Source organism: Urocitellus parryii, chromosome 3 (assembly GCF_045843805.1).
Source record: "Urocitellus parryii isolate mUroPar1 chromosome 3, mUroPar1.hap1, whole genome shotgun sequence".
In the NCBI taxonomy this organism is placed as follows: domain Eukaryota; kingdom Metazoa; phylum Chordata; class Mammalia; order Rodentia; family Sciuridae; genus Urocitellus; species Urocitellus parryii.
In genome coordinates this window covers 16,262,807-16,289,340 of record NC_135533.1, presented here as the reverse complement: position 1 = coordinate 16,289,340, position 26,534 = coordinate 16,262,807, and the positions used below count along the sequence as shown (strand labels likewise).

At 41.9% G+C, this 26,534-nt stretch overlaps 1 protein-coding gene across 2 annotated transcripts in view; it reads right to left on the bottom strand.

Annotated features, from left to right (window-relative positions):
• The window catches only part of Dgki (diacylglycerol kinase iota), a 414,620-nt gene that overhangs the window by 244,312 nt on the left and 143,774 nt on the right, over window positions 1-26,534 (bottom strand). For both annotated transcript variants that reach the window (XM_026398565.1, XM_026398566.1), the window contains exon 3: window positions 19,398-19,493. In XM_026398565.1, the coding sequence (XP_026254350.1) occupies window positions 19,398-19,493 (96 nt within the window). The remainder of the gene's footprint in view (window positions 1-19,397; window positions 19,494-26,534) is intronic.

The following is a 26,534-nucleotide window of genomic DNA, read 5'->3' as shown; positions in this document are numbered from 1 at the left end:
CAGCAGAAGAGAAGCAGGAGGAGAAGGTGGGGGGAAGAGGGAGAGGAGGAGGAAGAGGAGGATGCACACTACAAGAGAATGCGAAGCAGTCGTCACAGCAGTAACAAAAGCAGCAGCAACAGCAACAACAGTAATAAAATTTGACCTTGTAAATTTTCATGAGAGGAATGGCCACAGACAAGTGCCTGGGCTCTCCTGTTTCCTGCGCATATCCTGGTAGGATTTGCTTTAGTGCCACCTGCAGAAAACCCTTGGGGCATTTAAGTCCCACTAACAGAGTTACAGAGATGCCAGGGAAACTGGAGTTGGTTCTAGGCAGCTTCTTGCCATCCACAACACCCCTAGATAACACTGCACACAAGCAAAGCAGGCCACTGCAGGTGAGCTACCCCCTAGGTGCTATGATTTAAGGTGTCTGAAAAGCCTCCTTTCTAGTCCATACCCCCAACCTGGGTCTAGCTGTGTGCCTGATATCAAGCTCTGCATTAAGCTCTTTGGAGTTCCAGGGCTTCTGGAGGCGTCTTAGGAGTCATTGAGGAGGATGGGAAAAGAAATACAGTGGGCTCAGGAAGCCTGTGAACTCAATAAACCCAGAACACCTCTTCCTTTCTTTGTTTTCCACATCAGGATTCTGGGTCAAAATCCCTATTAGATAAGGGATCTGGGATACTGGAGTTTAAGAGCCACTGCCTCAAGATATGCCATCACTCAGCTTTCTGGGATGACATGTAAATACGCTAACGTCATTCATCGTGAACAATTCAAGAGCGACTATCTATGGCTGACAACATAGGAAATAAAGTGCTGTATGTGATAAAACTAATTTTAATTAAATAATATTGAATTCTGAAAGACCCTCTTAAAATATATCACATGCTTCTGCCTCCTGAGGCAGCAAATATTGACCGTAATCTGAATTCTTCTTCAAAGTCCAGTCATTTTTCTTTCCTCTCCTACCATCTGACAAAAGACCCTTTCAAATCATTGTTCCTGTCTTTGTTGCCCAGGATTTCCTAAATGACAGCTACTAGGCAGCTTGTGATCTGAAAATCAGATAATTAAATTTTATAAACATATACAAAATTAAGTGAATAAATTCTGAGTGAAGGCCCAAGATTTTTTCCCATACTAGTAAAGAACATGGATTATAGTTCCTCAACTGACAACAATTGCTTCAATGGATCCAAAGGCAACTGCTGACTTTTGGTTTTGACTATGTTTCAATTGGCTAAGGCTATCTGAAGTGGCTAGATAATAAGCTTTTGAGCAGAACTTGCTCCAAACATGTAGAATGTTGTGCTTGGTGATGTTACAATTTTTGTTTTGAAAATTTTATCTAAATACGGGCAATACAACATGAAGCCTACTCTATTCTAAATACTTTCACTAATTCCCTTTTTCCTAAATAACTCTTACTTAAGCCAGCTCGTCCTTCACTATGAAAGGTGATGAATTAAACCAAGTCATTAACAAATCATCCAATAGGTTATTCTTCCTATTGGGACACAGTTGTTACAGAACCTAGCACAAAAACATAATTGAAAACAGAAACATTATCCGGGACACTAAGTCCATGTTCAAAAATTAAAATTGTAAAAATGTATTAATTTGTTCTCATCCGTGAATTTAAAGGTCATTTGGGCTTTCTACTTTAAATTTCAAATAGAGTAACCTCAGTGCCCTTAATAAGGGTTTCCTGATTTGATCAGTGTTGGTATTCAAAATAAACCCATTAATCTGTGTGTGTGTGTGCGCATGTGTGTATGCTTTTATAGCATATTTGTAGAAACTAAGAATAGATCACATCCCATCTGTTATGGTTTGGATATGAGGTGTCTCTCAAAAGCCTCTGTGTTAATACAGAAAGGTTAAGAGGTAAAGTGATTGGATTGCGAAAGCTGTAACCTAATCTGTCCATCCTAGTTTGAATGGACTGTTGACTAGGTGTTAACTGTGGGTTGGTAGGTGTGGCTGGAGGGGGTGGATGGGGGGGGTATGCCCTGAAAAGCTTGTTCTTCCCGGTGCCCTTTCCTTTCCTCTCTGTCTCTGCTTTCTGGCTGTCATGAATTGAGTCATTTTCCTCCAACATGCCCTTCTGCCATGATGTTCTGCCTCATCTTGGGCTTAGCGCCACATCTTGGCCAGCCATGGATTAAACCTCTGGAAACATAAGCCAACATAAACTTCTCCTCCTCTAAGTTGTTCTTGTAGGCTATTTCGGTCACAGCGATGAAAACTATCACATCTCACTTTTATCTACTAAAATCAGGATGGGCCTTTACTTAAATAATTACATGAAAGGGGCTGGGAGATAGCTCGGTGACAGAGCCCTTGCCCAGTGGTGCCTAGCCCCCCAGCAATCCCTGAAATAACCATAATAACAAGATGGTATGCTATGTTTGAGCCTGGCAGGCCTGGTCTAGCGGCCGTACCGTGGCTAGAAGAGGAAACACACTTAAAGTTCTGGCTTGGCCCTTTATCGTTTTCCATACTACAGGAACGGCTGGGCTTCCAAGCAGGGGCAGCTCCTCACCAAACTGCTGCTCCTATCAAGCAAGGAAGCAAAATTGCCACAGCTTTAGAGCCCTGGAGCTGGGGGTATCAGTTCCAAGGACAGAAAGATGAAAGGCAATCAGTGGCCACAGGACAGGGTTTCATATCTCTCCCAACCACAACCTCTGGCTATAGGACAGCGATCTTTAATTCCCTGGAGCAAGAGAGATGATTTCTGCTAAGTTATCATGAATTTCTGGTGGAAGTAGAATCTGATAGAGGGAAAAAGGAAGGTGAGGAAAGGAGAAAGGGAAGGAGGAGAAAAAGGAGGGGGGAAATAAAAAATGGAAAGAAAGGAGAGGAAGGAAGAGAAACGGGAGGAGAGGGGGGAACGGCAGGATGGGTTGAGAGGGACGGGAAGGACATGAAGACTTCAGGACGGTGGTAAGTTGCTTTCAAAGGTCTGTGGTTATGAAAGGATCCTGCCTTCTTGCATCCCAGGGTAACTGGAACTCAATGTTTATTGGCCCCAACAGTGTGCTGTTTGACCCCAAGGAGCAGGTAAGACAAGGCTAGCTAGTCCCTTCCCAACAAGGTACACACCAAACCTTTCCTCTCCTTAAACAGAGGGCAGATTATCTTACCTGCTGACCACATATCTCCTGCTGTAGCCTGAAGAACACCCCTCACCCAACCACCAGGTTTAACCACCAGAAATCAGGAGTCTTTGTGGCCACCCATGGATTTCCCTGGCTCAGGAGGGTGCAGAGGCCAGAACCCGCTCCTGCCTCCCAAAATACCAGGGTGAAGTTTGGACTCACAGCTTATCCCTTTAGACAGAGACACCAGAGTGAAGCCCCCAGACCTAATGCAGGGAATTGCTGCTTCTACGGAGTCCTGTAAGCCAGGAGGCCACACGGGGAGAGGCAGGGAGGGAGCTTCAGGGGGGCTCTTAGGGGAAGTTTCTGCTGAAGCTGAAAAAGCCCAGGGAAGGGGAACTCTGGGGAGGCTGGGGGATGGGCTTCCCTGAGCCCCTCCTCACTGAGTTCTCAGCCCCTTGGCCTTCCTAGATCAGAAGGTTCTCCCTTCAGACCACCAGGCTCAGCCACAGGGGCACTCTGGTGAGCGGGCAGGAGCAAGGCAGTGCAGCCCAGGAGGCTGGCCTCCTCCAGGGGGGTTCTCTCTCTGAGGGTGGGGCTAAGGGAATGCTTGGTGAATGGCAGGACAGGAAACTTCCTAGCTTTTAGAATGTCAGGAATTTGGAGTCCTTTAGGTGAGGACTGCTTCTCTGGGCAACAAAAACAAGAACATTTTTTTTTTTTTGCTGTATAATCCAAGGTAAATGAAAACAAGAGTTCTTTGATTTATTTAAAATCTCATTAGAAGAAATGACAAGCATACTTGGCAAGTCCTGCTTCTCTGGGGAGCCTGGGATGCAATCTGTAAATTGGTATTAGGAAAAGTGGAGAATGACATTATCTGAAAGTTTCATGAGTAAGACTTCAGAGCCAAAGTCCAGCCTCCACTGTCCCTCATCTGGCTCCTCTTTTCTCCCAGCAGAACATAGAATGTTTTGAGAAACCAGCCTCTACCTCAGAGCAAAGCCTGTCCAAGGAAGGGGGCGTGACCCTTGTCCTTGGAAAGACCCACAGAGCACTCCTAGGCACATACCCACCCTGCTGAGTGGTTTGTCTGTAAATAACAGGAGAAATCTGCAGAGCCAGGTGTCCCTGACTCAGTCAGGCTAGGTGAGGACACATAGCAACCCCCTAGCAACCACCAATCAGCATGAGACAGGGAAAATACCTGGGATGCCGGATGACCCTCCCAGTAGTTTATGGTGGTTGATAACACATTGAGAAACCATGTAGTTCAGCACTTACACGCCTTGTGAATTAAATGAATCAGTTCAAACGAATCCCCCTCTTGTACTAACCAATCACCCTTACCCAACTTGTTCCCACCAGTGAATGTGCTAATCATGTTTTAGAGTTGTTATTTGATTTTCCCGCGGTGTGTGATGATTTGCTAAGAGATGCTATGATGTATGTGAAGTCCCTGCCTCCCCCAAAGAGTGTATAAAACTGCTGCAAACCCTGGGCTCAGGGCCTCTCAGCATCACCAGTCGCTGTATGCACGTGGAGGACGGAGCTAGCTCGCAATAAATACCTCTTTACTGCTAACATGGATCTTGGTCTCTGGTGGTCTTTTGGGGGTCCTGAATTCGAGCATAACAGTTTCACATAAGTCAGGAGGGTGGCCAGCTGAGGTCCCAGCACATGCCTACTGGACATCCTGGGATTTTACCAGTTCTGTTCAGAGCAACAGAATCTCATGATCTTAGACCAAGGAACCAAGATGCACATATCTGGAGGAGTCTGTGACCCAAGGAAACCTCGGAGATTTCCTTAGAAGGTTGACTTCAGTAGAATGGCACTTGTGGAGGGTCCTATCCCTCAGCCTGGAAAGGAAGGCTTTATTTGTGAAGACCCATGTGTTGGTAAAAACGTGACCTCTGTACAGACCAGGCCCTGGTAAGGGCTGAATCCCTCTGAGATGGTATTCCACCATCAACATCCTAGATTACAAATGATGCCAAAAGTATCACAGAATATCTGAAAGGAAAAAATAGCAGAGACTTCTGGAAGATGGGTGGAGGAATGTGTGCACCAAAATCCTCATGCCAGGATCCAATGTGTATCCACACATCTGTGCGGCAGCTACCTGAATCAGGATGGTCTGACCTACAGTCACACACACACACACACACAGAGAATTTCTCATGCGGCTGGAACAATCTGTGAACCACCAGCTTTTCCAGAATATATTTGTGGAAATTCAGTCAACAGATCATTCTAACATCACTCCAGGTAGAAGGCAGAGGAGAACGCTCTGTCTTGGGAGAAGCTGGCAAAATGTTAGGAGAGAGCTGCTGCACGTGGTGAAATGTTAAAGAAACAGCTCAGACAATAAAAGGTATAATTTAGAGGAGAGTAAGATTGCAGAGGCTGAGTCAGTAAGAAAGGCCTCAAGGAGAAATCCAGTTCCTGAATTTAGCCTTAAAAGATGTATACGTTTGAAAAATCAAAGACATTCCAGCAGAAAGATCAAAAGTTATCATTATTTCACAGGCACTGATGCCTTCTGAAAGGAACTGAGCCTGGCTTCAGTAAGTGAGGTGGGCACAGAGCTGCCGGGCTCATGGGTGTCCACTTGCACAAGTTATATGTTGCACAAGGTTTGGTGTTTGAGTTTGATCACGTGCACTTAGTTGGGGGATCGGGCACAATGGGTGTCCACAGATGTGCACAGTGGGTTTGCTGTGTCATAAGGGGTTGCCATAGAACTAGCAAAGCAGAACTATTTCTAAGACGCCCAGGTGTTTAAAAAAAAAAAATCTTAGCATTACAAGATGGTGGAGATTCTGCTGTGTTTTTCCACACAGCTGTAATCCAACACCAAGTTCAATACCTGACACAGATATCCTGGAAGAAGAAGGAAAGGAGAAGGGAAAAAATGGCGGTCTTGGAGACATTAGGAGACAAAATCCCCACTAGTACATGGGCTTCTCATAATGGACAATCCTGCAAGAAGTAATAATTATGCTGTCTGAGGAACACAAGACCTCTACAGACCACAGGGGAAACAAGGTAGGGGTTCCACTGCTGTGGGGCAACTATTTCATCTGACAAATCACATGTCTTCTGGGGAGCCCCAGGAAGACCTGATGGGGGGCCAGGCTGCAGAGGACTGAGGGCTTCCATGGTGGGTAGAGCAAGAAGTGACCGTGCTACTGCTGCTCATAGGAGGCCACATGTATCTGTTAGTCCCTCAAAACTTGGAAGGCTTATTGGGTCAACAATGGGGCTGGGAGGCAAAGGAAACAGCTGGAACTGGGCCAGAAGGCAGCCAGTCTTCCCCAGGAGAAGACCCTGGCGGGGTGATGCAGATGAGGCTGTAAGGTAGACGGGGATAGGGTCCCTCAAGGCCCTACATCTGGACTTTAAAAACTACAAATTTTAACTTAACGGGTAACAAGGGACCCATAGAGGTTTTGAGACTAATAATTTAATTTGGTAAGATAATCATTTAATTTGGTAAGAGCCTGCAGCACTATCTCAAAGCACAAGGAAGGAGATGAGAGAAGGTGAGCTAAGCAATTTATCAATTCAGTCAACTAATAAACATTGAGTCCCTACTAGGTGGCAGACTTCCAGGCACTGGGGACATAGCAGCAAATATATATTTATGTATACATACACATCACAGAGCATTGTTTACCTGAGAGAGGTGGCAGACAATAACCAAAATAGGCAAGTATAATACATAACATGTTGGGCTGGGGTTGTGGCTCAGTGGTAGAGTGCTCAGCTAACATGCATGAGGCACTGGGTTCGATCCTCAGCACCACATAAATATAAAATAAAGATATTGTGTCCACCTAAAACTAAAAATTAAGTGTTTTTATATATATATATATATATATATATATATATATATATATGTGTGTGTGTGTGTGTGTGTGTGTGTGTTTATATATATATATAATTTTAAATATATATGTATACACACACATATATACACACATATATCTATATCTATATCTATATATATATCTATATATCTATCTATCTATCTATATATATATATATATATATATATATATATCATGTTGATGGAAATAAGTGTTAAAGGGAAATTTACAGATAGAAAGGGAGATGAGATGGGGCTCACGATCTCAAAGGCAAGTGGTCATCTGGCCCTGTTGCTTTGGTGTGATGACACAGTACAGTATGGTGTGAGTACATGGAGGAGAGGTCTATTCAGCTAGGAAGAAAAGTGATGACAAGAAGTAGTGGGGTCTCAATATCCCCTATAAGGACCTGCTCCCAATGACCAGACCACCTCCCGCCAGGCCCCAATTCCTAAAGGTTCCACTGCCTTCCAATAGTATCACAGGCTAAGGATCAAGCCTTTAGCACAAGGGCCTTTGGGGAATATTTCAAGCCAGAACTATAGCAGGGACTGAGTGCACACCCCTCTTTCCAATCCCACACAGGTGTTTTCCAAGGTCAACATGAATGTCTCACACTTTGGTCTTGGGTCTTTCAGTAGGTTAATTAATACTATTAAGGTTGGTTTCGATCCTACACTCTGGCTACAGGTGTTGACCTGCTGATAGCATACACCTCAGTTTCCTACTGGACTATGGCTAGAATTGTCTCTGAGTGCTGTAATAAAAGCCATTTAATATGTTCTTCCAACAGTGTGTTTTGTTCTTTTCTAAGGAACACATCCTCTGAAGCACTCTGCATGTGAAGTGTCTGTGTTCCTAGAGACACTTTTGAGTAACCTCAGATATGCACATAAATCTTGCAGCTAAGCCAAGGCCACACTGGAGCTGATACAAAGAAAGGTCAACTCATTGGTCCCTAAGAGACACACGGAGAGAAGAAGAAAAGTGCCTCCCTGTTATTGTTTGGACACAAATGAAAAGTGTTATAATTCCCCAACTGCCAGTATATTTTATATCTTGCATTCAAGAGAGGGGGAATAAAAGAAGCCAAAATCTTGCAGCAGAAAGCCAAGGGAAGTAGAAGACTTTGTGCACTGAATATGAGAGCCAGAAAAATACAAGAAACCTTTCTCCCTCCTGAAAAGCAACCACTGGGACTCACCTGAGAAGCAATTTGGTAAATCACACTGCTAGAATCATGTTGACTCAAAACTAGAATTGAATGTTTATTTTTTTATTTGGTTTAAATTTTTTTTACAGGGGAAAATATGATAGGTAGAATTTTGTACTGCATAACAACATTTCGGTCAAAGCCAGACTTCATGCATATCTGAAGTAACACACCATACAGCCTAGGCGTGTAAAAGGCCAGATTGTCTAGGTTTGTGCAAGTATATGATGATGTATTTCTTAGAAGACATCCCATAATTAAGCAGCAAAGTATTGTGCCAGATTTCACTTTCAGCTGAAAGCTACTACAAGAATCTTAAGAGAGGTCTAAGTATTAGAACTTCATTGAGCAAGTACTGCTACCACATCTAAGAAATCTACATACAATTCAGGTGCAGTTATTTAGACACAGAACATACTGGAGTATGGGGAATGGCCTGAAAAATTGCTAAATGTTGGTACAAGCTGAATGAAATGATCCTAAAACTCCGATTGTCTGAGATGGTCAAATGTATGACGTCCAGTGTCCTCTCCACTGGACGATTGCTTCTCTGCTCACCCATTCCTTCATCTTCTCCAGAATGGTCATGATGTACTAGAAAGAGATCTCAGTCAACAAACTCAAAACTTCAAAAATCTGTCATCCTATTTCTTCTTCCTGGCTCTCATTTTACCCAAGAACACTTCATGTTGCCATGTTAGTATTAACCATCTACCGGTTGCCATCAGCTCTTCCTTCTCCCCGTCCTCTCTGACCTGCTTGTGCTTTCCTTCCTTTTTCACATTTGCTTCTCTTTACTTCTCCACCCAGAAGCCAGCAGGTCCAGTCAAGAGTTTCAGTACACGTGCTGCCATCTTCCCGTCTCTGGTTCTTTCCAACTGCTCTTGTGGCTGCTGCATGTTAGATTTTAAGCCTCTCTCCAAAGTTTTATTTTGTATTAACAGATCAAAGTTGCCATACATATTACAGAAGGTTAGCAGAAGAGTGGATATGTGTGCAAAAAATGTATGTAAATATGATTACTAGTACACAGACAATCATAAATAGAAATTCACAATTAGAGACCTACACATACAAATGAATGGGCATCTACACATTTGAAGCAGACAGGTAGGAGTGAGGATGGGCTGGAAATACTACAGAAGCCACAACAAAGGCAAGTTAACAGGAACTGGGGTCTCAGAGGTTGTCTCAATGGCTCTCTCCAGTTCTGAAGTAGTATATCTTGGGCACAGCAGAGAGTTGAGGCTTAATGGAACTAGAAGATGCCAAACTTTGCCTTTTAACTCCAGCTGGTATGAAAGCACCATTTAAGCCATCTTACTTGTAGAATGAGTCTAAGTGCTCTCATTATCAGCTTACTTTGTGGAAATAGATGAATTTTTTAAAACAACAACTAAATATTTCTAACCAACACTTTAGAGGTACCTTTTTCATATGAGATATTACTTTAGAACCCATACCAGCAGTGGTAAGCTAGCTCTCCTTTCATTGCTGTTTTCCTTGTTTGCAGCTATTGGTTACGTAATTAAGACAGGGCTTCCCCAGCCAGTTTCACCCGAGAAAAATCAACATTTCAGTCACCCTTCATTGTATCTCCAGTTGAAAGCTGTTTTCACTGATGTACACACATCGCCACCCATATTGTTTTTCAGTGAGGACACCATTACCATCGTTCACTAGGTGGCTGGCAGTATGATGTCCCTGGTTCCTAGCCAGGCCAGGTACTCTTCAACCACTTGGGGCTAAGGGAACTGAGACCCCATGATACTGAGCAACTTGCTCAAGAAGAAGAGCTAAGAGTGGAATCCGGGTTTCTACTGATGACAACTTACTTTCCCTCTTATTTTCTTTGTCTTATTTTCAGTGTTGGCTTATGGGACCAATACTGATAAGAACCCATAAGACATGTGATAGCTGACACCTTTGCTTTATTCGGTCTCATGAGAACCCCATGGAAATGGACCAATGACAGCCATACCGTGATCACCCACAAAAAGATGGTAAAAAGCAGTCTCTGTTCTTCACGGGGATCAAATAAAATGGGCTTCAGAAGATATAGTACTGGCCAAGAGTGCTTTACCCCCATAACAGTCTGCTAGTAGTGAGTAGGAAATTGCCCTCTCAAGAGCCTCAGAAATAAGGCAGGAATTCAAATGTCCTTGGACTATCAATGCAATGATATCTAAATGGCAGAGTCCACCTGGTGACAATGTCTCGGTGAGTACAGGTCTCTTTCTCAGCAATCACATTATTGAACTCATATATTCTTCAAGTGAAAAGTCACAAGACGACTAATCAGTGCAGCTATTTGTTCTCAGTGCTGCAGGTTCAAGAGTTTACAATAGGCAAAGTCCCAGCCAGTGTGGAGATTGTGTTCCAGTGGTAGAGACAAGTAAATAAGAGGGCAAATATTTTTTTAAATAATATGATAGAAGCTGTTGGGTTGGATCCTCAGCACCACATAAAAATAAATACATAAAATAAAGGGATTATGTCCAACTATGAAAAAAATATTTTTAAAATGATAGAAAGTGATGTGTGCCATAAAGAGTAGAGAGAACAGGGTCAGGGTCAGGGGACAGCCTGACCTTGGCGGCTGGTTGCTTCACTGCATGAGCTCTGTCTTAGGTTTTCCTCAATGAGACACAGTAGGTGATTCTAAGACTCCAAATCTAGTATTCTGGGTTTCCTTCTGGGGTCTAGTTCATGGAACCACTTTCATTCCAAGAGGAATGATTCTAGTGGCTAATATTTATTGAGTGCTTATCATCTGCCAAGCTAATGACTCTTCTGTATGCATCGTCTCAATCAACTGTCAATCATGAGAAGCAAGTTGCTACTCACATTTTACCAATAGGAAATTTAGGTCAAGAGGTGAAAACAATGACTGATGTCATACATCTGAGACCCTGGATACAAAGCTAGATAATTTGATTCCAAAGTCCACCTACTTCATCAAATACCCACCCCTCCTTCAATAAAAATATGAAGGCAAGGTTTCTATTTCCTTGTGTTTTTAAATCCTTTCCTTCTGAAATATGTTTCTGACTGGACTATGAGGCAGGAATCAACTACAACAAAAAGCTCCTAGGAAAACAGAGACAGGGTCAACTTTAGAGGTCATAGAAATTTTGAATAAATGCTAATGCAAACAATGGTTTGACAAGATTGCATGCCCCTGAGCAACAAGAATACTGCTTAAAATCTACTATTGTGGGTTATTGGCTTTGGGAAACATGAGCAGAAGGGAAAGTGTTTCTATGCACCTGGGCATTACCTAGGTGACATGCAAACTCTATGCTGAATAGGATGCAAATTATCTTTATTATTAAGTAACAGGACCATATAATATTAAATAACAATAGAACTGCTTCAAACAAACACGCACGCCCACTTACAAACACAAATGAACACAAATGCAGCATCAGCCTAAAATTGTCATTACAGAAGATATATCTATTCATCTTCAATATTCTCTCAGATGCTCAAACTCTTAAGAAGAACACACACACACACACACACACACACACACACACATGCACACTTTTGGCTCAATGTAAAAAAAGAAATGATAAAGCTTTGGCTGGTGACTAAACCGTGGTGACTCTTCTTCCCTTTACCTTTGGGTAGACATGAACTGCCTGCTCTAACTGTCCCCCAGGATTGTTGCTAGGGAACCGAGATGAGTATGAGTCCTAGGGAAACTGCAAAGAAATGTGGGAGCGTTTCTCAAGTAGTTTTCCACTGGACATTGAAATCCCATGAAATGTCAAGGGCTCTTCTGAGGGGGAAATAATGGGTTCTGCAATCCTCCCCACCACTCAGGGAAAAAAAAAATTGGAAGTCCTGTATACTTAAATTTTTCTTTGAGCTTCATAAGACTTACTTGTATATAAAAGGTGTTCCGTGTTTTCTAAACTTATGATCACAAGCCCTTTTTAGTTAATAGCAACCCATATGAGTTCAGCATTGTCCATAATATGATTGGGGGAAAAAATGGACTGTGCAAATAGACATTGGTGAAGGTCATCTAGAAGTCACAGACTCCTAAAGACCCCTGGGCTTCATATCCTAAGTATCATCTCTCTTTCTTTCTCTATTAAATAAGGTGGGTATGATAGTTACCTACTTGTACAGACAGCATTCTGTTCTAAATGATGATTATAAGAACCGTCACAGTAGCTGTAATAGTAATAATGACTAACATGTGCCAGGCACTATTCTCAGTATATTAAGGGATTATCTCACAGAAACGTCCAACCATCTGGCCAATCCACAGAAGGCAACATGACTTCCATCCACAGGAGACCCCCCACTCCCTTCCTCTACTCATCTACACTGACAAGTCACTCAGAAGCAGAGAGTCTGTCCATGAATTTTATATTGTCATAAACTAATGTTGATGGCTGTGCTTGGTCTGAGTCATCTTGATTTATTATATTCTCAATATCCTAATGGTGGGTGAGTCCTCAAGCAGACAGCGGCCTTGGCAGCTCCCTGGATATGTTGTCTTCAGGCTGCCACCCAACAACTCAGAAAGTTGGCTTTGCCTCCTGGGCTTTGCTGCCACATATGGGGTTCCCTCTGACAGCCTATACCCAGCTCAGCCAAGCCGCCATCTGGGGTGTGATCATCAATCTGCCACGCCGGACAACTGGCATGTGAGGCTCCCAGAACAGAACCATATGCAGGCAGATCGTGGCACATCCTGAGACCAGTATTGGTGCACTGTGGTGTGCACCCGTTGGACCAAATACACAGATGGGCAGAAAGTCCCCAGAAATGCATGCTGGGTATTGGTTCTCTCATCCTTTTATCTGTAGATGCAGATGCATGGGAATCTGCATTTGTACATTCTGCTGCTGGATGCTCCCATCTTCCTGAGATGAAATGAACCAGGGGTAACACAGTTTGGGGGTCATTTTAATTTTTAAACAGCAGAAAGATGAAAGTTTTCTTCAAATAGGACAGAGAATTTAGACACTTCTTTCCAGTGTCTTCCCAAAACCCAAGACCATAGCGAACATCTCTGTGGGCAGATACTGTGATATCACACTATAGGCAATGATGAGGCTTCCAATCCTCTGAAAGAGGACACAGGATGTGAGAGGTTTCCCAGAAAATGTTACTTTGATTTGTCACACCCAACTGGTCTCACCCATGACCTAGTAAGAATGTGGGTGTTATACACAGAAGCAAAATGACAAATGGAGGTAGAAGAGTCTTAATGTTGGGACTACGTGGAGTCCTCCCAAACATAAGGTCTTATTAAAACCAAAGTCCAACCAACCACTATTTACCTTGTTCAACTTAATGACATCGAACTATAAGTGGGAACAAAAGAGAAGGCGGGAGAATGTGAACATTTGTTAATTAATTTCATCTTTGTGCTGATACCAGTAGGTAGTGCTAATTATCACTATTTTATAGAGGAACTCTGAGCAGTGGAGCAGAGCCTGGATTTGTATTTAGATCTTTTCATCTCTAAATCTGCAGTGACTCCCACTCTCCACTCTGCTGACCCCCTTGCCACATGGCCCACCAAATGAGATTCACTGACTCTTATCTCAATGAAACCATATTATCTGTCAAACTGCCAGAAACACTGGAAGACACTTCAGGATGAAGGTCAGGTATTGCAGGTGGGGTTAGCCTTTTTTCACCAGACATTACCCACAAGGAAAAGACTAAAGCAAAATGCGTGAGTGAAACAATAGCAAAAGGAAAACAGAGCCTATTCGCCTACCCACAAAAAGAAGGTGACACAAGCACATTTAAAAATAGAGAAGATATATCTGGTAGCGGCATTTTGAAGTCTGACAGTTCCCTTTTCCTCTCACACAACCTACGCGCGCTCTCACTCACCTAACCATCTACCTACTCTCTTCTTGCAGCTCTCAGCTGCTGATACCTACCTATCTATTCACCTACCCAGAAACCACCTGTCCCTCCACCTAAACACTCACGGCTGCTTTACCTGTGTCCCTGTGCATGCACCCGTAAACTGATGTGGATCTGGAGATATCTTCACAGCTAGATAAAATCCGCACCTCACAGAGTGGCTGCTGCCCAAGTTTCGTAGAGCTGCCTTGACAAAGTACCAACAACAGGGTGTCAACATGGCTGCACACCTCCTGGGTGCTCCCCTAGGTTCTGATGGCAGCCTGCAGTCCTCGTCACTCTTTGGCTGGGAGCTGCATCTCTCCACTCTTGACCTTCGTCATCACAGGGCTTTCTCCCTGCATGCTTCTGTCTGTTCTCTCCTGTCATGAGATTAGGGCTCACCTGGCTCCAGTATGACTTCATCCTAGCTAATGACATTGACAACAACCCCATTCCCAAATAAGGTCATATTCCAAAGTCGGGGACATTAGAACATCAGCACCTCTTCTTTGGAGTACATAGTTCAACTCACTACTGCCAGGATCTGCCAGGTGCAAAACGCAGACCACCTCATTTGGTCCTGACACTCTTTATGAAGTTGATCAGTGGCTCTCTATCCTGAAGGTTTACAGAATCATCTGCAGAAACATTTCATTATTTTTAAAATATATTTCATGCCCATAGCACACATTACATGCAACATATCCAGACTGGGAGTCAACATTTTAAAATGTAAAATGAAGGAGTCAAGTGTCCTGCAGGAGTACAATGCTCTCTCAGAAATGATGATCTCTGAGGTCAACCTTAACAACAATGCTTTAAAATCTGGAAACCAAAGCAAAAAGAGATAAAATGTTGTGTCTACAGTTCACACAGAATATAACCAGAACTGTGGGTTTTCAAACCCTAGTCTGTACCACAAAAAGTCCATTTGTTCACAATCCATGCTGTCCATCTCTGCCTGCCCAGCCCATGTGACCAACTTTGGCATGTATGTCTGCAGATCTATGTGGGCAGGTGACCTTCAAGTGGGAAGCCAGGTGTGCACTGGCCTGAGCTCTCTAGATTCTTAGTGATGGGGGAAGTTCCTCTGGGTACAGACACTTGGCTGGAGCTCTTTGTACACACCATCACTGGGGTATGAGATGTTGCTATCAGAGTATCCACTAACCAGTCAGGGCACAGTCTAGGCACTGTCTCAAGCACTGTCTCATTGGTGCTGGGTCCTCAGCCCATAGACACTGACAGAATACACAGATGAAGAAATATAAATAGCAATCAATGTTACCAAGTGGGAGTGGTCCTGACTGGAGTTTTATTTCAGGTTTTTCTTTCTATAATCAGGTTGGGAAAACAGTGATCCTTCTACTCCAGTTTCATTATTTTTACATCCTTTTCTCTTCCCTAAACCAGAAAAAGAAACAGTTACTAATTTGGAAACTATTGCTGATTTGGGAATCAGCTTAATCCCTGTAAATATCTGCTCACAGTTCTACTGTATTAGATGTTGCCACCAGAGAATAGAAGAGGAAAGATTTTTAAAGATCATGTGGTTCAGCCCTGAGGCCTTGGAGCAAACTCCTGTAACAGTCCGAGATCCTCTGAAGTCACTGTCTTGTTTTCAATATCCTCCAATATCAGTGCCCAATTATTGATCCATAAGGCAGCAGGAGGCCCTGGCTTTGCAGGAGAGCTTAGTTAATAGATGCTCTGATGTCCGTGTAAGCTACAGTAACTGCCTTAGCGACTCTGATGCAGCTGTGGTTAACCCCTAATGCCGCCACATCATTATCATCCTTGGCCACTTTCACCCTCAACATTGTCTTGGTGTGGACAGTGTATTCCATAATTATACCAACATTTATCCATGCTCCAAGTTTTGATTCAGAAAACATGGAAACACCCCCACCGCATTCCTTCTATGCTTCCCTAACAGAGGCCCTTTGACGTGCTCATGTGTGACTCACAGTTACTGTCTTTCTTGTTCAGAGATTGCTCCTGCCTCTGAGTTTGTTCCTGTTGTTCTCCTTCCCCAAAATGTTCTCCTTCCCCAACTCCACTTATGTAAATCTTAACCATCTTTCAAAGCTGAACTCCAGCACCATTTCTGTGACGTGGCCTCTGTCTACCTCAGCCCACACCGACTTCTTCCTTCTCCTAACTTTTACTTGTGACATTTGCTTTGCTAAAACAGGGTACAGAGTGAGCACAAGCCTGTCTTCAGTGATGGATTCTCTCCTCCCCACAAGCAGGATGCCTGAACTTTGTTTAGAAGCCTGCAGGCAGAATCTGGCCTGGTTATGGTAATTTGATCCCAACCCTAACAGGTGGCCATTCTTCAAAAGTGGTGCACTAAAAGAAATGAGAATGTAATACACAGTGTAAGGATGCAGGGTTCTTTTACAAAAGCTAAGGAAGTTGCTAACAGGACATTTAAACTGGGGGCTGCCTCTTGTCCGACCCTTGTCCACAACAGGTGCTCATTTTCCCTTTCCAGCATCCTTGGAAGATGGTCATTCAGCTTATCCATGGATACATCCTTTGAGACCATTTCTCCAGCTGGACCATCTGGACAGCAGGACGGTTTCTGTTTGTTAACATACTTATACTACAGTATTTCTTGAAGTTAACTTTGTGGACCATCTGCACCAGAATATTTGAGATGCTTGTTAAAAACCAAGACTTGCAAGTCCAACTCTAGGCATAACTAAATCAGCATTTGGAGCAAGGCGGGAAACAGTAATGTACATGGTTCACAGGCTTTTCCCAGGTGATGTCTGTGCACCACAGAGTGTGGATCCACTGTCAGTCAGTGGATTCTAGGCTGACAACCTGTTCCATCTCCCTAATACCAAACTCAAGTCTTCACAGCGGCTCTAAATATCCTGGAAGACCTCTCTCTACCCTCCCTCCTTAATACTCAGTCAAAACCCAGGTTCATTAGCTTTTCTTGACCATAAGGTCCCACACCCTGAACCAACTTGGACACATCTCATTTTTGCTGCTTGTCAATGTCTCTCCCGAAATGTGATCTCAAAGCTGGCACATACCTCACAAGGTATGAGGTGGGGGAGAGAGCTGGAAGGTTTTTAAAGCCTTTACTACACACTACCAATTTTGTGAAGTGCATCCATCGACACTCCCGCAACCATTCTAGCCTGAGGCCACCAGCCGGAAGTGCCATCACTTGGAAAACCTTTGCTAACTGAAGAGGCACATGAGATTGGCTGGCTCTTCAGAGTTGTTCTAACTTGGGTGGCTTTGTTTTGATTTTCAGGTATGGACTGGCAATTGGCAGTTTTTCTATGAATCATCTGTTCCTGTCCTTTCTGGTTTTCTGCTTTTAATCAGTTCTGCCCGTCACTGTGGAAAGTGAGCCCCTCCTAGGCCATGCTTTACCAAATCCTCGAAACAGCACTTCTAGGTGAAGAGGCCAGTCTTCAGGAACAGTGGGGTGCGCCCCTTCCTCACTGACTTATTCCTTTGGTGAATCAACATCACGAGGAGGAAAACCCTTTATCTTCCAGACACTTTGTAAACTGAGTCAAGACGCCCCAGTGCTGGGGATTCTCACAGCTGGGTTACCTGATACTCCAGCCTACAGTTCCCTTTACCCTACTTGGTATTTCCTCTGGCCTAGAGGTAACAGTGACCAAATAATAACCAATTAGTGGCTAGCAGTGCTATTTACTGATAGCAGGTAGAAGGAGGATGTGTATGATTATTCATGTATTTGTCAATGGAGGTGACATGCATCTGCCCCAAAGTGAATATCAGAAAAGGACCAAAAAGGGAGCCATTTGGAGATAAGGCAGAGTCTGGAACAAATTAGTCCATTGGTGGACAGCAGGATCAGTATGAATTCCATGTGAAGCAAGAGTGGCTTTCTTTTTTTTCTATTTTGTATTATCTGATATCCCAAGACCAGTGTTTATGAAATTAACTGAGACCCTAATGTTAATTCATTATTTATAACAGTTTAGTCCAAACAGCTGAGCTTCTCGTGGATTTAGTTAATTTAATCAAATTCCATGCAATTATACTTTAATTAAAACTACATATGCATAAAGTTGAAATGCTGATATTTAAATCAATTGAATTTACAACCAGATTAGAAGAGAAATGCAAACGATTAATTACAGATCTGAGTTAGAAGCAAAATTTAAAATAATTTAATCCTACACTCTTTTTCTTCCTGGAAGGTTGCCAAGAACCAAAGGTCATGAATTCTCCTGTCACACAGTGAGTGTTTAATGCTGAGATTCAAATCCAGGTTTCCTAACTTCCGATTCAGACCCTGTTCATCTGGGCTCCTCCTTGACCTTTTACTATTCCTAAATTCACTCAAGAAAAACCTGATCTTCCCCCCCACCCCAACCTCAAGTTTTTTTCCAAGTAAAACCTCTTCTAGGAGTCAAAGATGCTAATGTGATGTAAAAGTCTTGGTTCTGGGACTTGGCCATTCTAGGCAGCCTGATAAAAGTATCTTCTATCAACTTTGACAAAACCTCAAATTTTTCCTCATTAGTTATTAACAGACACATACATGCTTGAAATTTCAATGCCCTACATTCTGTTCCAAATCTTTCATATATTAACAAATATTACCAAAAAATTTAAGTACTATGTAAGTTATCTTTCTTTCTTTTCTATTCGAAGATCCCCATCACTTTCCTTTTAGACCAATAATTTTAAACAAGGCAAAACTTTTAACTTCACTTTCCCAACATTAAAGTTTTAGTTCCTTCATAAAGTACTTTTTGCATGGCCCATGGGCTTTTCTCACAGAACCTAAATAGAATTTTAAACTTAACAGACTGTTCTCAATAAGGACACAAAGTAAATTTTAATAAGCAAAAAAAAATGCTCTGATTGACCTGGATACTGATATTGTCCAGAACAGTGGGGATAAGTTGCTAAGCCTACACCGCTCTCCAGAACAGGAGCTTGCACCCCACTTCTTCTTCTCCCACCAGGAATGCTGGACCCCACATGGGAGAGATTACCCCCTTCCTCCACACACAAGGAACCCTCCCTCCTTCACATGCACCCTCTCCCCAGCCCCAACACACACACAAACCTACCCTGGGTGTCATCCTTAAGCACCATTGTCACACCAAGGTCTCACCTGTACCGCCAAACCCTGAAGCCACAAAAACTGACAACCTGCAAGCTATGTTCACTTCGTAAATGCTCTGTAAACCTTGAAAGCCTCCAGAAAGTTTTCTGCCTCACAAGGACCCTCCTGGGAAATCCAGGCACCAGACCCCCTCTGCCCTCAGACCCAGAGGTCCTCCCCGGGGACAGAGCAGGAGCCTAGAACACACTCACTGCAAATCGGACTTGGCAGTTCTCTTCTCCCAGGTAGCAGAGGTCACCTGAGGCATTGGTCTCCAGCCAGAGGTGCTCCCCGTTCACGGCGTTCTCCTGCAAGGAAAAGACCCAGCGGCTTCAGTTTTCTCTTCAGAGACAAAGAGGGAGTTTTAAACTTCTATTTGGATACAGGAAAGTTAGCCCAAGGAGTTTAAGCACTTCTCCTGGGACCACTTAAAATACTCCTAGAATGGATACTACTGAAAGTCTAGAAATGGAAAAGGTGTTGGAAAACTTTCTTTGAGCTATGACCAAAATAGACACAAGGTCTTAAGTTGATTTATTCAAATATGTGGTCATTTTTGAAAGATATATTCAACACAAATGAGAAAAAAAATCACTAAATAGTATCATGTTAAGCCTTACTTATCCAGGCCCAATGCTGCAAATTTCATGACAATTGAGATCAAAACTCTATTAAAATTTGCCTTAACTTAGTGAGTTAGAAGGACAATAGTGGTATTAAAGTACTTTGAGACTGTTTCAAAAAAACATTTGTATAAGCAGTGGGTAAATTATACTGCTCAGGGCAGAGTTTTCTTAAAACTTAGTTTAAGTCCCTGGTACTCAAAGCATTAGTAAATTTCTACTGACTCAAACATTTTACTAATTCAGTAAGGCCTTCCATCCAATTAATTCTAAATTTTTCAAACTGAATAATTTTATTGCTTCTAAAAATAGTCACAAACTTCTGAGAGTGAGCAGGGCTCACCCTCTGATGTATGATATAATGAGCAACAGCCCTACTGTCCCAAAATATGCAGGGTTTAATTGGAGAGAGGAGTGTAAACACTTGTCTTTTAAAGTACCATGAACAGAAATCCATATTTCTTATAACACATTACATTGGAAAGGATGAATTTGTATATTAACTCTTTATTTGATTAAAAAAGAGTTCCAATATGTTAGGGAAAACATTGTATTAGATTAATCACAAAGAAACAAGACTAAGTTGACAGGTCTTATAGGAAAATTTCTTATTTTACTTTATTCATTAAAAATAGATGAACTTACGGTTATTTTTCTGTGGAGGATGCTAAACCCCAATTTGATGGTATTAGAAAGTACAACATTTGGGAAATAATGAAGTCATGAGGGCAAAGGCACCATGACAGGATCTGTGTCCTCATACAAGGGGAGCACAAGAAAAATATTCCTGTCTTCCTTTCTGCATGTGCACGGGTCAAGGAAAAGTCACATGAGTCAACAGAAAGAAAGTGGCTGTTTACAAGCCAGGAAGGAGTTCCTCACCAGGAACCAAATCTGCCAGCACCTTGACCTTGAACTTCTTAGCTTCCAGGACTGAGAAAGGAAAGCCTATTGTTTAAGGTGCCAAGTCCACGGCATTTTGTTACAGCATCCTGAGAAGGCCAATATAGCAGATGGTTTCAATAAGGAGTTTTGTAGAATAACCAAGCAACTTAGAAACCTATCTTATGTATGAGCCACCTTTATTATAACTCAGTCCACAAGAGTCCACACCATAGTCCTTTGAATCCCAAAACTGAGCACAGAGAAGCAGAAATATAGAGCAAATGTTTTCTGGGGGAAAAATAGTAAGAGTCACCCATCTTTTAAAATGAATACATTTCTTCATGTTTAAATATATTTTCATTGCAGGGCTTATAGTATCAAATATTTTCAGGCAAGAATAACCAAATTCTATGTTTTTGTCCTATGATCTAGGAGCTTCATGATGCCATTAAAGTAAGGTAAGTCCTAGAACATCGAAGTGGGACATGAAAGTGTGGGAAAATGTGACCAGGTGTATAGTTGCCAAGGGTTAAGGGAAACCCTGAGGTGGGGATAAGTCAGATAAGTGTCCACATCCCCCAACACCAATCCTAATAGAAAAGCAACAACAATGAGGATCATCACCCACTACATCAAAGGGCAGCTACTTTGCCAAAGCTTCCTTTTCTTGTTGTGATGTTTATGACAAGTCATGCTCAATTTGTTCACAGATGTCAAGTCACTTTGTCTTGTAGGACAATAACAAAAGAAATAAAAGTACAGCCATAAGGTTGGACTCTGAAAGTTTTCAGCTACATATGGATGATGACAATATTAGAAAATAAAATACAAAGACACTTCTTTGCAAGATATCCTAATAAATCTATCCCCACACTCTAAAATAGTCTCATCATCTAATTTATCCAACTTCAACTTAAAACTCATTACATAAAATAATCCCTTTCCATTTTATTATTCTTTAATTCATTCAGCAAACATTTATTCCTTACCAGTGGTACTAGGTAGGCACTGGGATAGTGCAGTAGTTCATAGAGGCAAATCTACCAAAGAAGATTGAAACTAAACACACCATAATAGCAGCAAATACTACAGAAACACATAACAAAACCCCTGCCAACTATTTCAGAAAGTGAAGTGCAGAATGCTGCAGTAAAGATTAAAAAAAAATTGATAAGACCAATCTAGGGAGACCAAGTATTGAGTCTTGGAAGAGCCAGTAAGGCAGACAAGCCCTGGCAGGACCCAGAGAGTCAGAAGCTCACAAGTACCCCCACTAACTCACTAGTCTACTGGGCTGGATTGTGGGCCACAGGCTGTGTGCACCCTTCCATAGTATACACCCACTGCAAGCCTTCAGAGGTATGCTGGTCAATCCTACCTGAGAACTGGGCATAGCAACAGACTTCTAGAATTAACCAGCCTCACTCTTGAGTGAGAACCTGATTTAAATGAGACACCCTTGGAAGGGAAAGGGTGTGTTGAGGTGGCCAAGTTTGGCTGTACCCTGCCACAATAGTTCTAGCATGCTGATTCTCAAGCTTGGCTATATATTGTAATCTGGTGAGTTTTTAAAAACACTTGGGTAGCAGTCCAGTTCACTTTGATAGATCTGTAGTAAATCCTGGGCATCAGGACTATTCAAAATCCCTGAGGTGATTCTAATGTGCCGCAGAATCCGGGACCCACTCATCCAATAGTCTCCACTCTACATCTTTTAAGTTTTTTTGGATAATAGGTTATAGAATTTGTCTATGAGTGAAGATCTATTACATTTGATACCTCTCGGTCTTGTACAACCATTCATGAGAGAGGAAGAGAACCATGGCATGAGGGAGCCCAGTCAGATTTTAAGGAAAGAGGCATGGAACCCTAAGTACATTGTGAGTAGGCTCGGAGCTAACATTTCAGATCCTGAGGATAATGAAGAAGGAAACAAACTTGCATAATTCTTTAAAGAAACAGTAAAGTAAAACAAAATATCCTTGTACTTAAACTACTATACTATTCTGGGGAATGTGTTCTAAAAAAAAAAAAAACATTTGTAATGGAAGAAAAAATATGTACCTTAAAAGGTTTATTTCTACCATCTGAAAATTGAAAAGTTGGAAATATTACAAACACCGACAACGAAAAATGGTTACAAGAAGTAGGATGAAGTAGAATATTATACATGAAATAGGATATTATTATCACCGAGAAGTACAAAGAAGGAGAATAGTCCTACAGAAACGATGTGACATAGAGTCAAGCAAATAAAAGTAAAATTCGAAACGGATTGATATTAGGATCAAAGCTCTACACAGAAATAAGGACTGAAAGAAACTAATCTGTAGGCAGATTGATTTCTTGACCCACACACCTACTTCTCCTGGTTGCTCCCCTTTATTAGAAAATTTCAAGAAAGAGTTCTCCTTATTCTCAACTTCCTTTCCACTCCATTATTTCTTGAATTCCATCAGGAATTCTTCCTTCACGTTCTATCATAACCACTCTTTTCTAGATCACAAGTGACATCAAAGCTGGAACCAACTCTCTCCACCTTACTCAACATCTTTTTTCTAAGGACACTCTCTCCTACTCTCTTTGTTTTTCTTGGACCTCAATGCTCTCTCCTTTCTCGTCTCCTTTGTTGGATCCTTCCTATATTGGCAAACACTAAATATGATATTGGAGTGTCCCACAGCTCTCCTCCAACTGCGGTTAGTCCTTAGGTTATTTCCCATCTTACCAATATGACTTTAGATCCCATAAAATAATTATTGCCTCCCCAATTATTCATTCAGTAAGAACCTCTTATTTGAACTTCAGGCTCATTAACAACAACAACAACAAAAATTTAAACTGCCCTCTTAGCATCTCCACTCAAAGATCTAATATGCATTTCAAATTTTTACATTCTCAAAAACTCTTGATTTCCTCCATCCATCAGCTCTAACTCGAATCCTCTCCCAGAATTTTCAGTAAATGGCATTTCCATTCTTACTGCATAGGCTAAGAACTGGAGCCATTCTAGACATCTCTCTCACGTCTTCTATCAGGTAATCTGATTAATTAGTTTCAAAATGTACATGAAAGCCCCATCACTCCTCAACACATCGAATAGTACCACCAGTTCTGGCTTGGAACGTTGAAATATCCCCCCATTCCAACTAGTGTCTCTACTCTATTTTGACACCTCAGAATCTTTTCCAAAGAGCAAGCAAAGTAATTATCTTAAAATGTAAATCTGACCAAGTCGATGATCCATTTACAGTTCTTCCTTAGCTACCAGAGGCTCTTGGAAGACTCTAAGCCTTTCCTTACCCAGTCCTTGGGTGCCTCTCTTCTTTTCCCAACCCTCTGCCGTCTTGTTTCCTGTCTACCTGGTCTTGTGTCATACTTCCTCTCAGTGGTCAGCATGTCATCACTCTGTCCCCTTGCTACTTCTCAAGAAGCTCTCCCTCAGATGTGTTTTTTTGTTCCCTTGTCTAAAGTGGCTTACACTTGATACCAGTATTGTGTTTTCCTCACTTGAGGGTTCTGTTCGAATGTTCCCATAGCAAAGATGGTTCACTGTATATTCTATTTCTTTATCCAAATTTATTATCCCTCTCCATTCTGACTTTATGTGGTTAATTTCTATTCATAGTTTGGTCATCACATCAACTATCACTACTTCAAAAAAGTGCTCACCGACCCCAAAACCTAAGTCAAGCTGTTTAATTAGTTTGTCAGAAAACCATGTTTCTCTCCCATCATTTATCAAAGCTGGAAATTATTTATACGTTGGCATGATTATTTGATTTATATTTCCTTTATTCTAGAGTCTAAGATCCATTAGACTACTGAATGTCCAAAAACTAACAGTGCCTGGCAAAGAGTAGATGCTTAATAAATTTGAAAAAATTAAGAGATGAATAAAATCAATGAATAAAGAACTGAGTGTACATTTTTATTATATCTTACTCTAAGGAGCAATAGAAAATAATTATTTTTTATCTATCTTAGTTTGGACTAATACATAACTATGGATGCCTAATAGGGATATGGCAGTCTCTTAACATCAGGAAAAGAAGCAGAGTCCTTAAAAAGAGGCATGCAAAGAAAAGATGAAGAGTACTTGGCTAGACTATGTTTTCCTATATCCTGTCCTTTCCTTGCATGTCTCTCTATGTAATGCTCAATCAAATTCAAGAAGGAAACTTACCTAAAAACCCTGGTCTTTGTGCTCAGCACCAATAAAGTAATCTCTAAGCACCTGGAATATTCTACTAGATTAAAAGTATCTATTTACCTGGGAACACTCACCATATAGAGTCGGCTTGACCTCCTGAGAAACTAGAGGTTAAGATCAATCACATGGCAGTCAATTATGTCTACATGACGAATCCCAATTGAAACTCTGGATACTAAAACTCAAGATATTGCCTGGTAGGCAATATGCCACACGTATCATTACATATGGTTGCTGGCAGAAGTAAGCTAACGGTCCACAACTCCACTGGTAAAGGAGTGTAATATGCCAGAATTGTGGGTATACCAGCTTTCACTGAGTTATATGAGTCTGTCTGGAGAACTCCCCAAACTAAGTGTACTCTTGGGACTTCACAAACTTGCAGCTAAAGTCAGAAGTAAGGATGACCTTCAGGACTCCTGAGTATGCATAAAGGTATCTAGCCTGGGCTGCATTATGCAAGTGCCCTTCTCTGGTTTTTGTAGCCAAGGATGCCATTCATGGAGATATTTTTTTCTCTTCTTTCTGAACATATAGGTAGATCTTATTCCCAAGCCTCCCTTACAATTAGGTACAGCCATGTAACCAAGTTCTAACTGATGGAACATGAGCAGAAGTTCCAGGCTTGGTCCATTAAATCCTCCTATGAGCACTCCTCCATGCTCTTTTGCCACAGAAGTTCATTGGGGATTCAGCCCCTGGTGTGACTTTGGAAGCCTCCTGCTGAGATGTCAGAGCACTCACCAGTATGTATCCCTGAATAAGCATCTGAGAAAGGGCTGACTCCTCACCCAACCACCTGGAAGAGTCTAGGTCTACCCCAGAGAAACAAACCTCTGTTATATTGCGCCATTACTAATTTGTCTTTCATTTATCCCCAACCAATACAGACCTCTTCTCCTTAATATTATTTTTGTCTAGATTTCCATCCATTATCTGCATCTGCCCCCAGGTTACTTACTAGACAGGTTGCTTCCCTGAACTCTCATTCTAATATCTGCTCTGATTTATTTTACATTGGGCATGCAATAAATTCCCATAAAATGCAGCTATAATTATGTATGACTTATAAAATAAAATATAAATGCAATCTGGCAAGCTAGACCTCCCACTAGTGGTGCCAACCAATATGTTTAACCTCTCTTATGCCTCTCTTATTTACCTTCATAATTTTTAAAAATTTTCTCATATTATTCTTTTTTAAACATACCAAATTTTTGTTTCTTTATCTTTTTTTGTTTTTTTGTTTTCTGTGCCACATTTTTATTGATTGTATTTGTGTTCCTCCACCTAGGAACATCTTTCTTGCTTCTTCTCTACACATCCACCTTGAAATGCCATCTTAAATAATATACAACCCCCAAACTGCCCATCTGTATCAGACAGGAAAAACAACTGTCCCCCTCTTTTTTGTACCAGGGATTGAACTCAGGGGTACTTGACCACTGAGCCACATCCCTGGCTCTATTTTATATTTTATTTAGAGACAGGGTCTCTCCGAGTTGCTTAGCACCTCACAGTTGCTGAGGCTGGCTTTGAACTGGTGATTCTCCTGTCTCAGCCTCCCAGGCCACTGGGATTATAGAGGTATTCCAACTCACCCAGCTTTCCCATTTTTAAATGAAGAT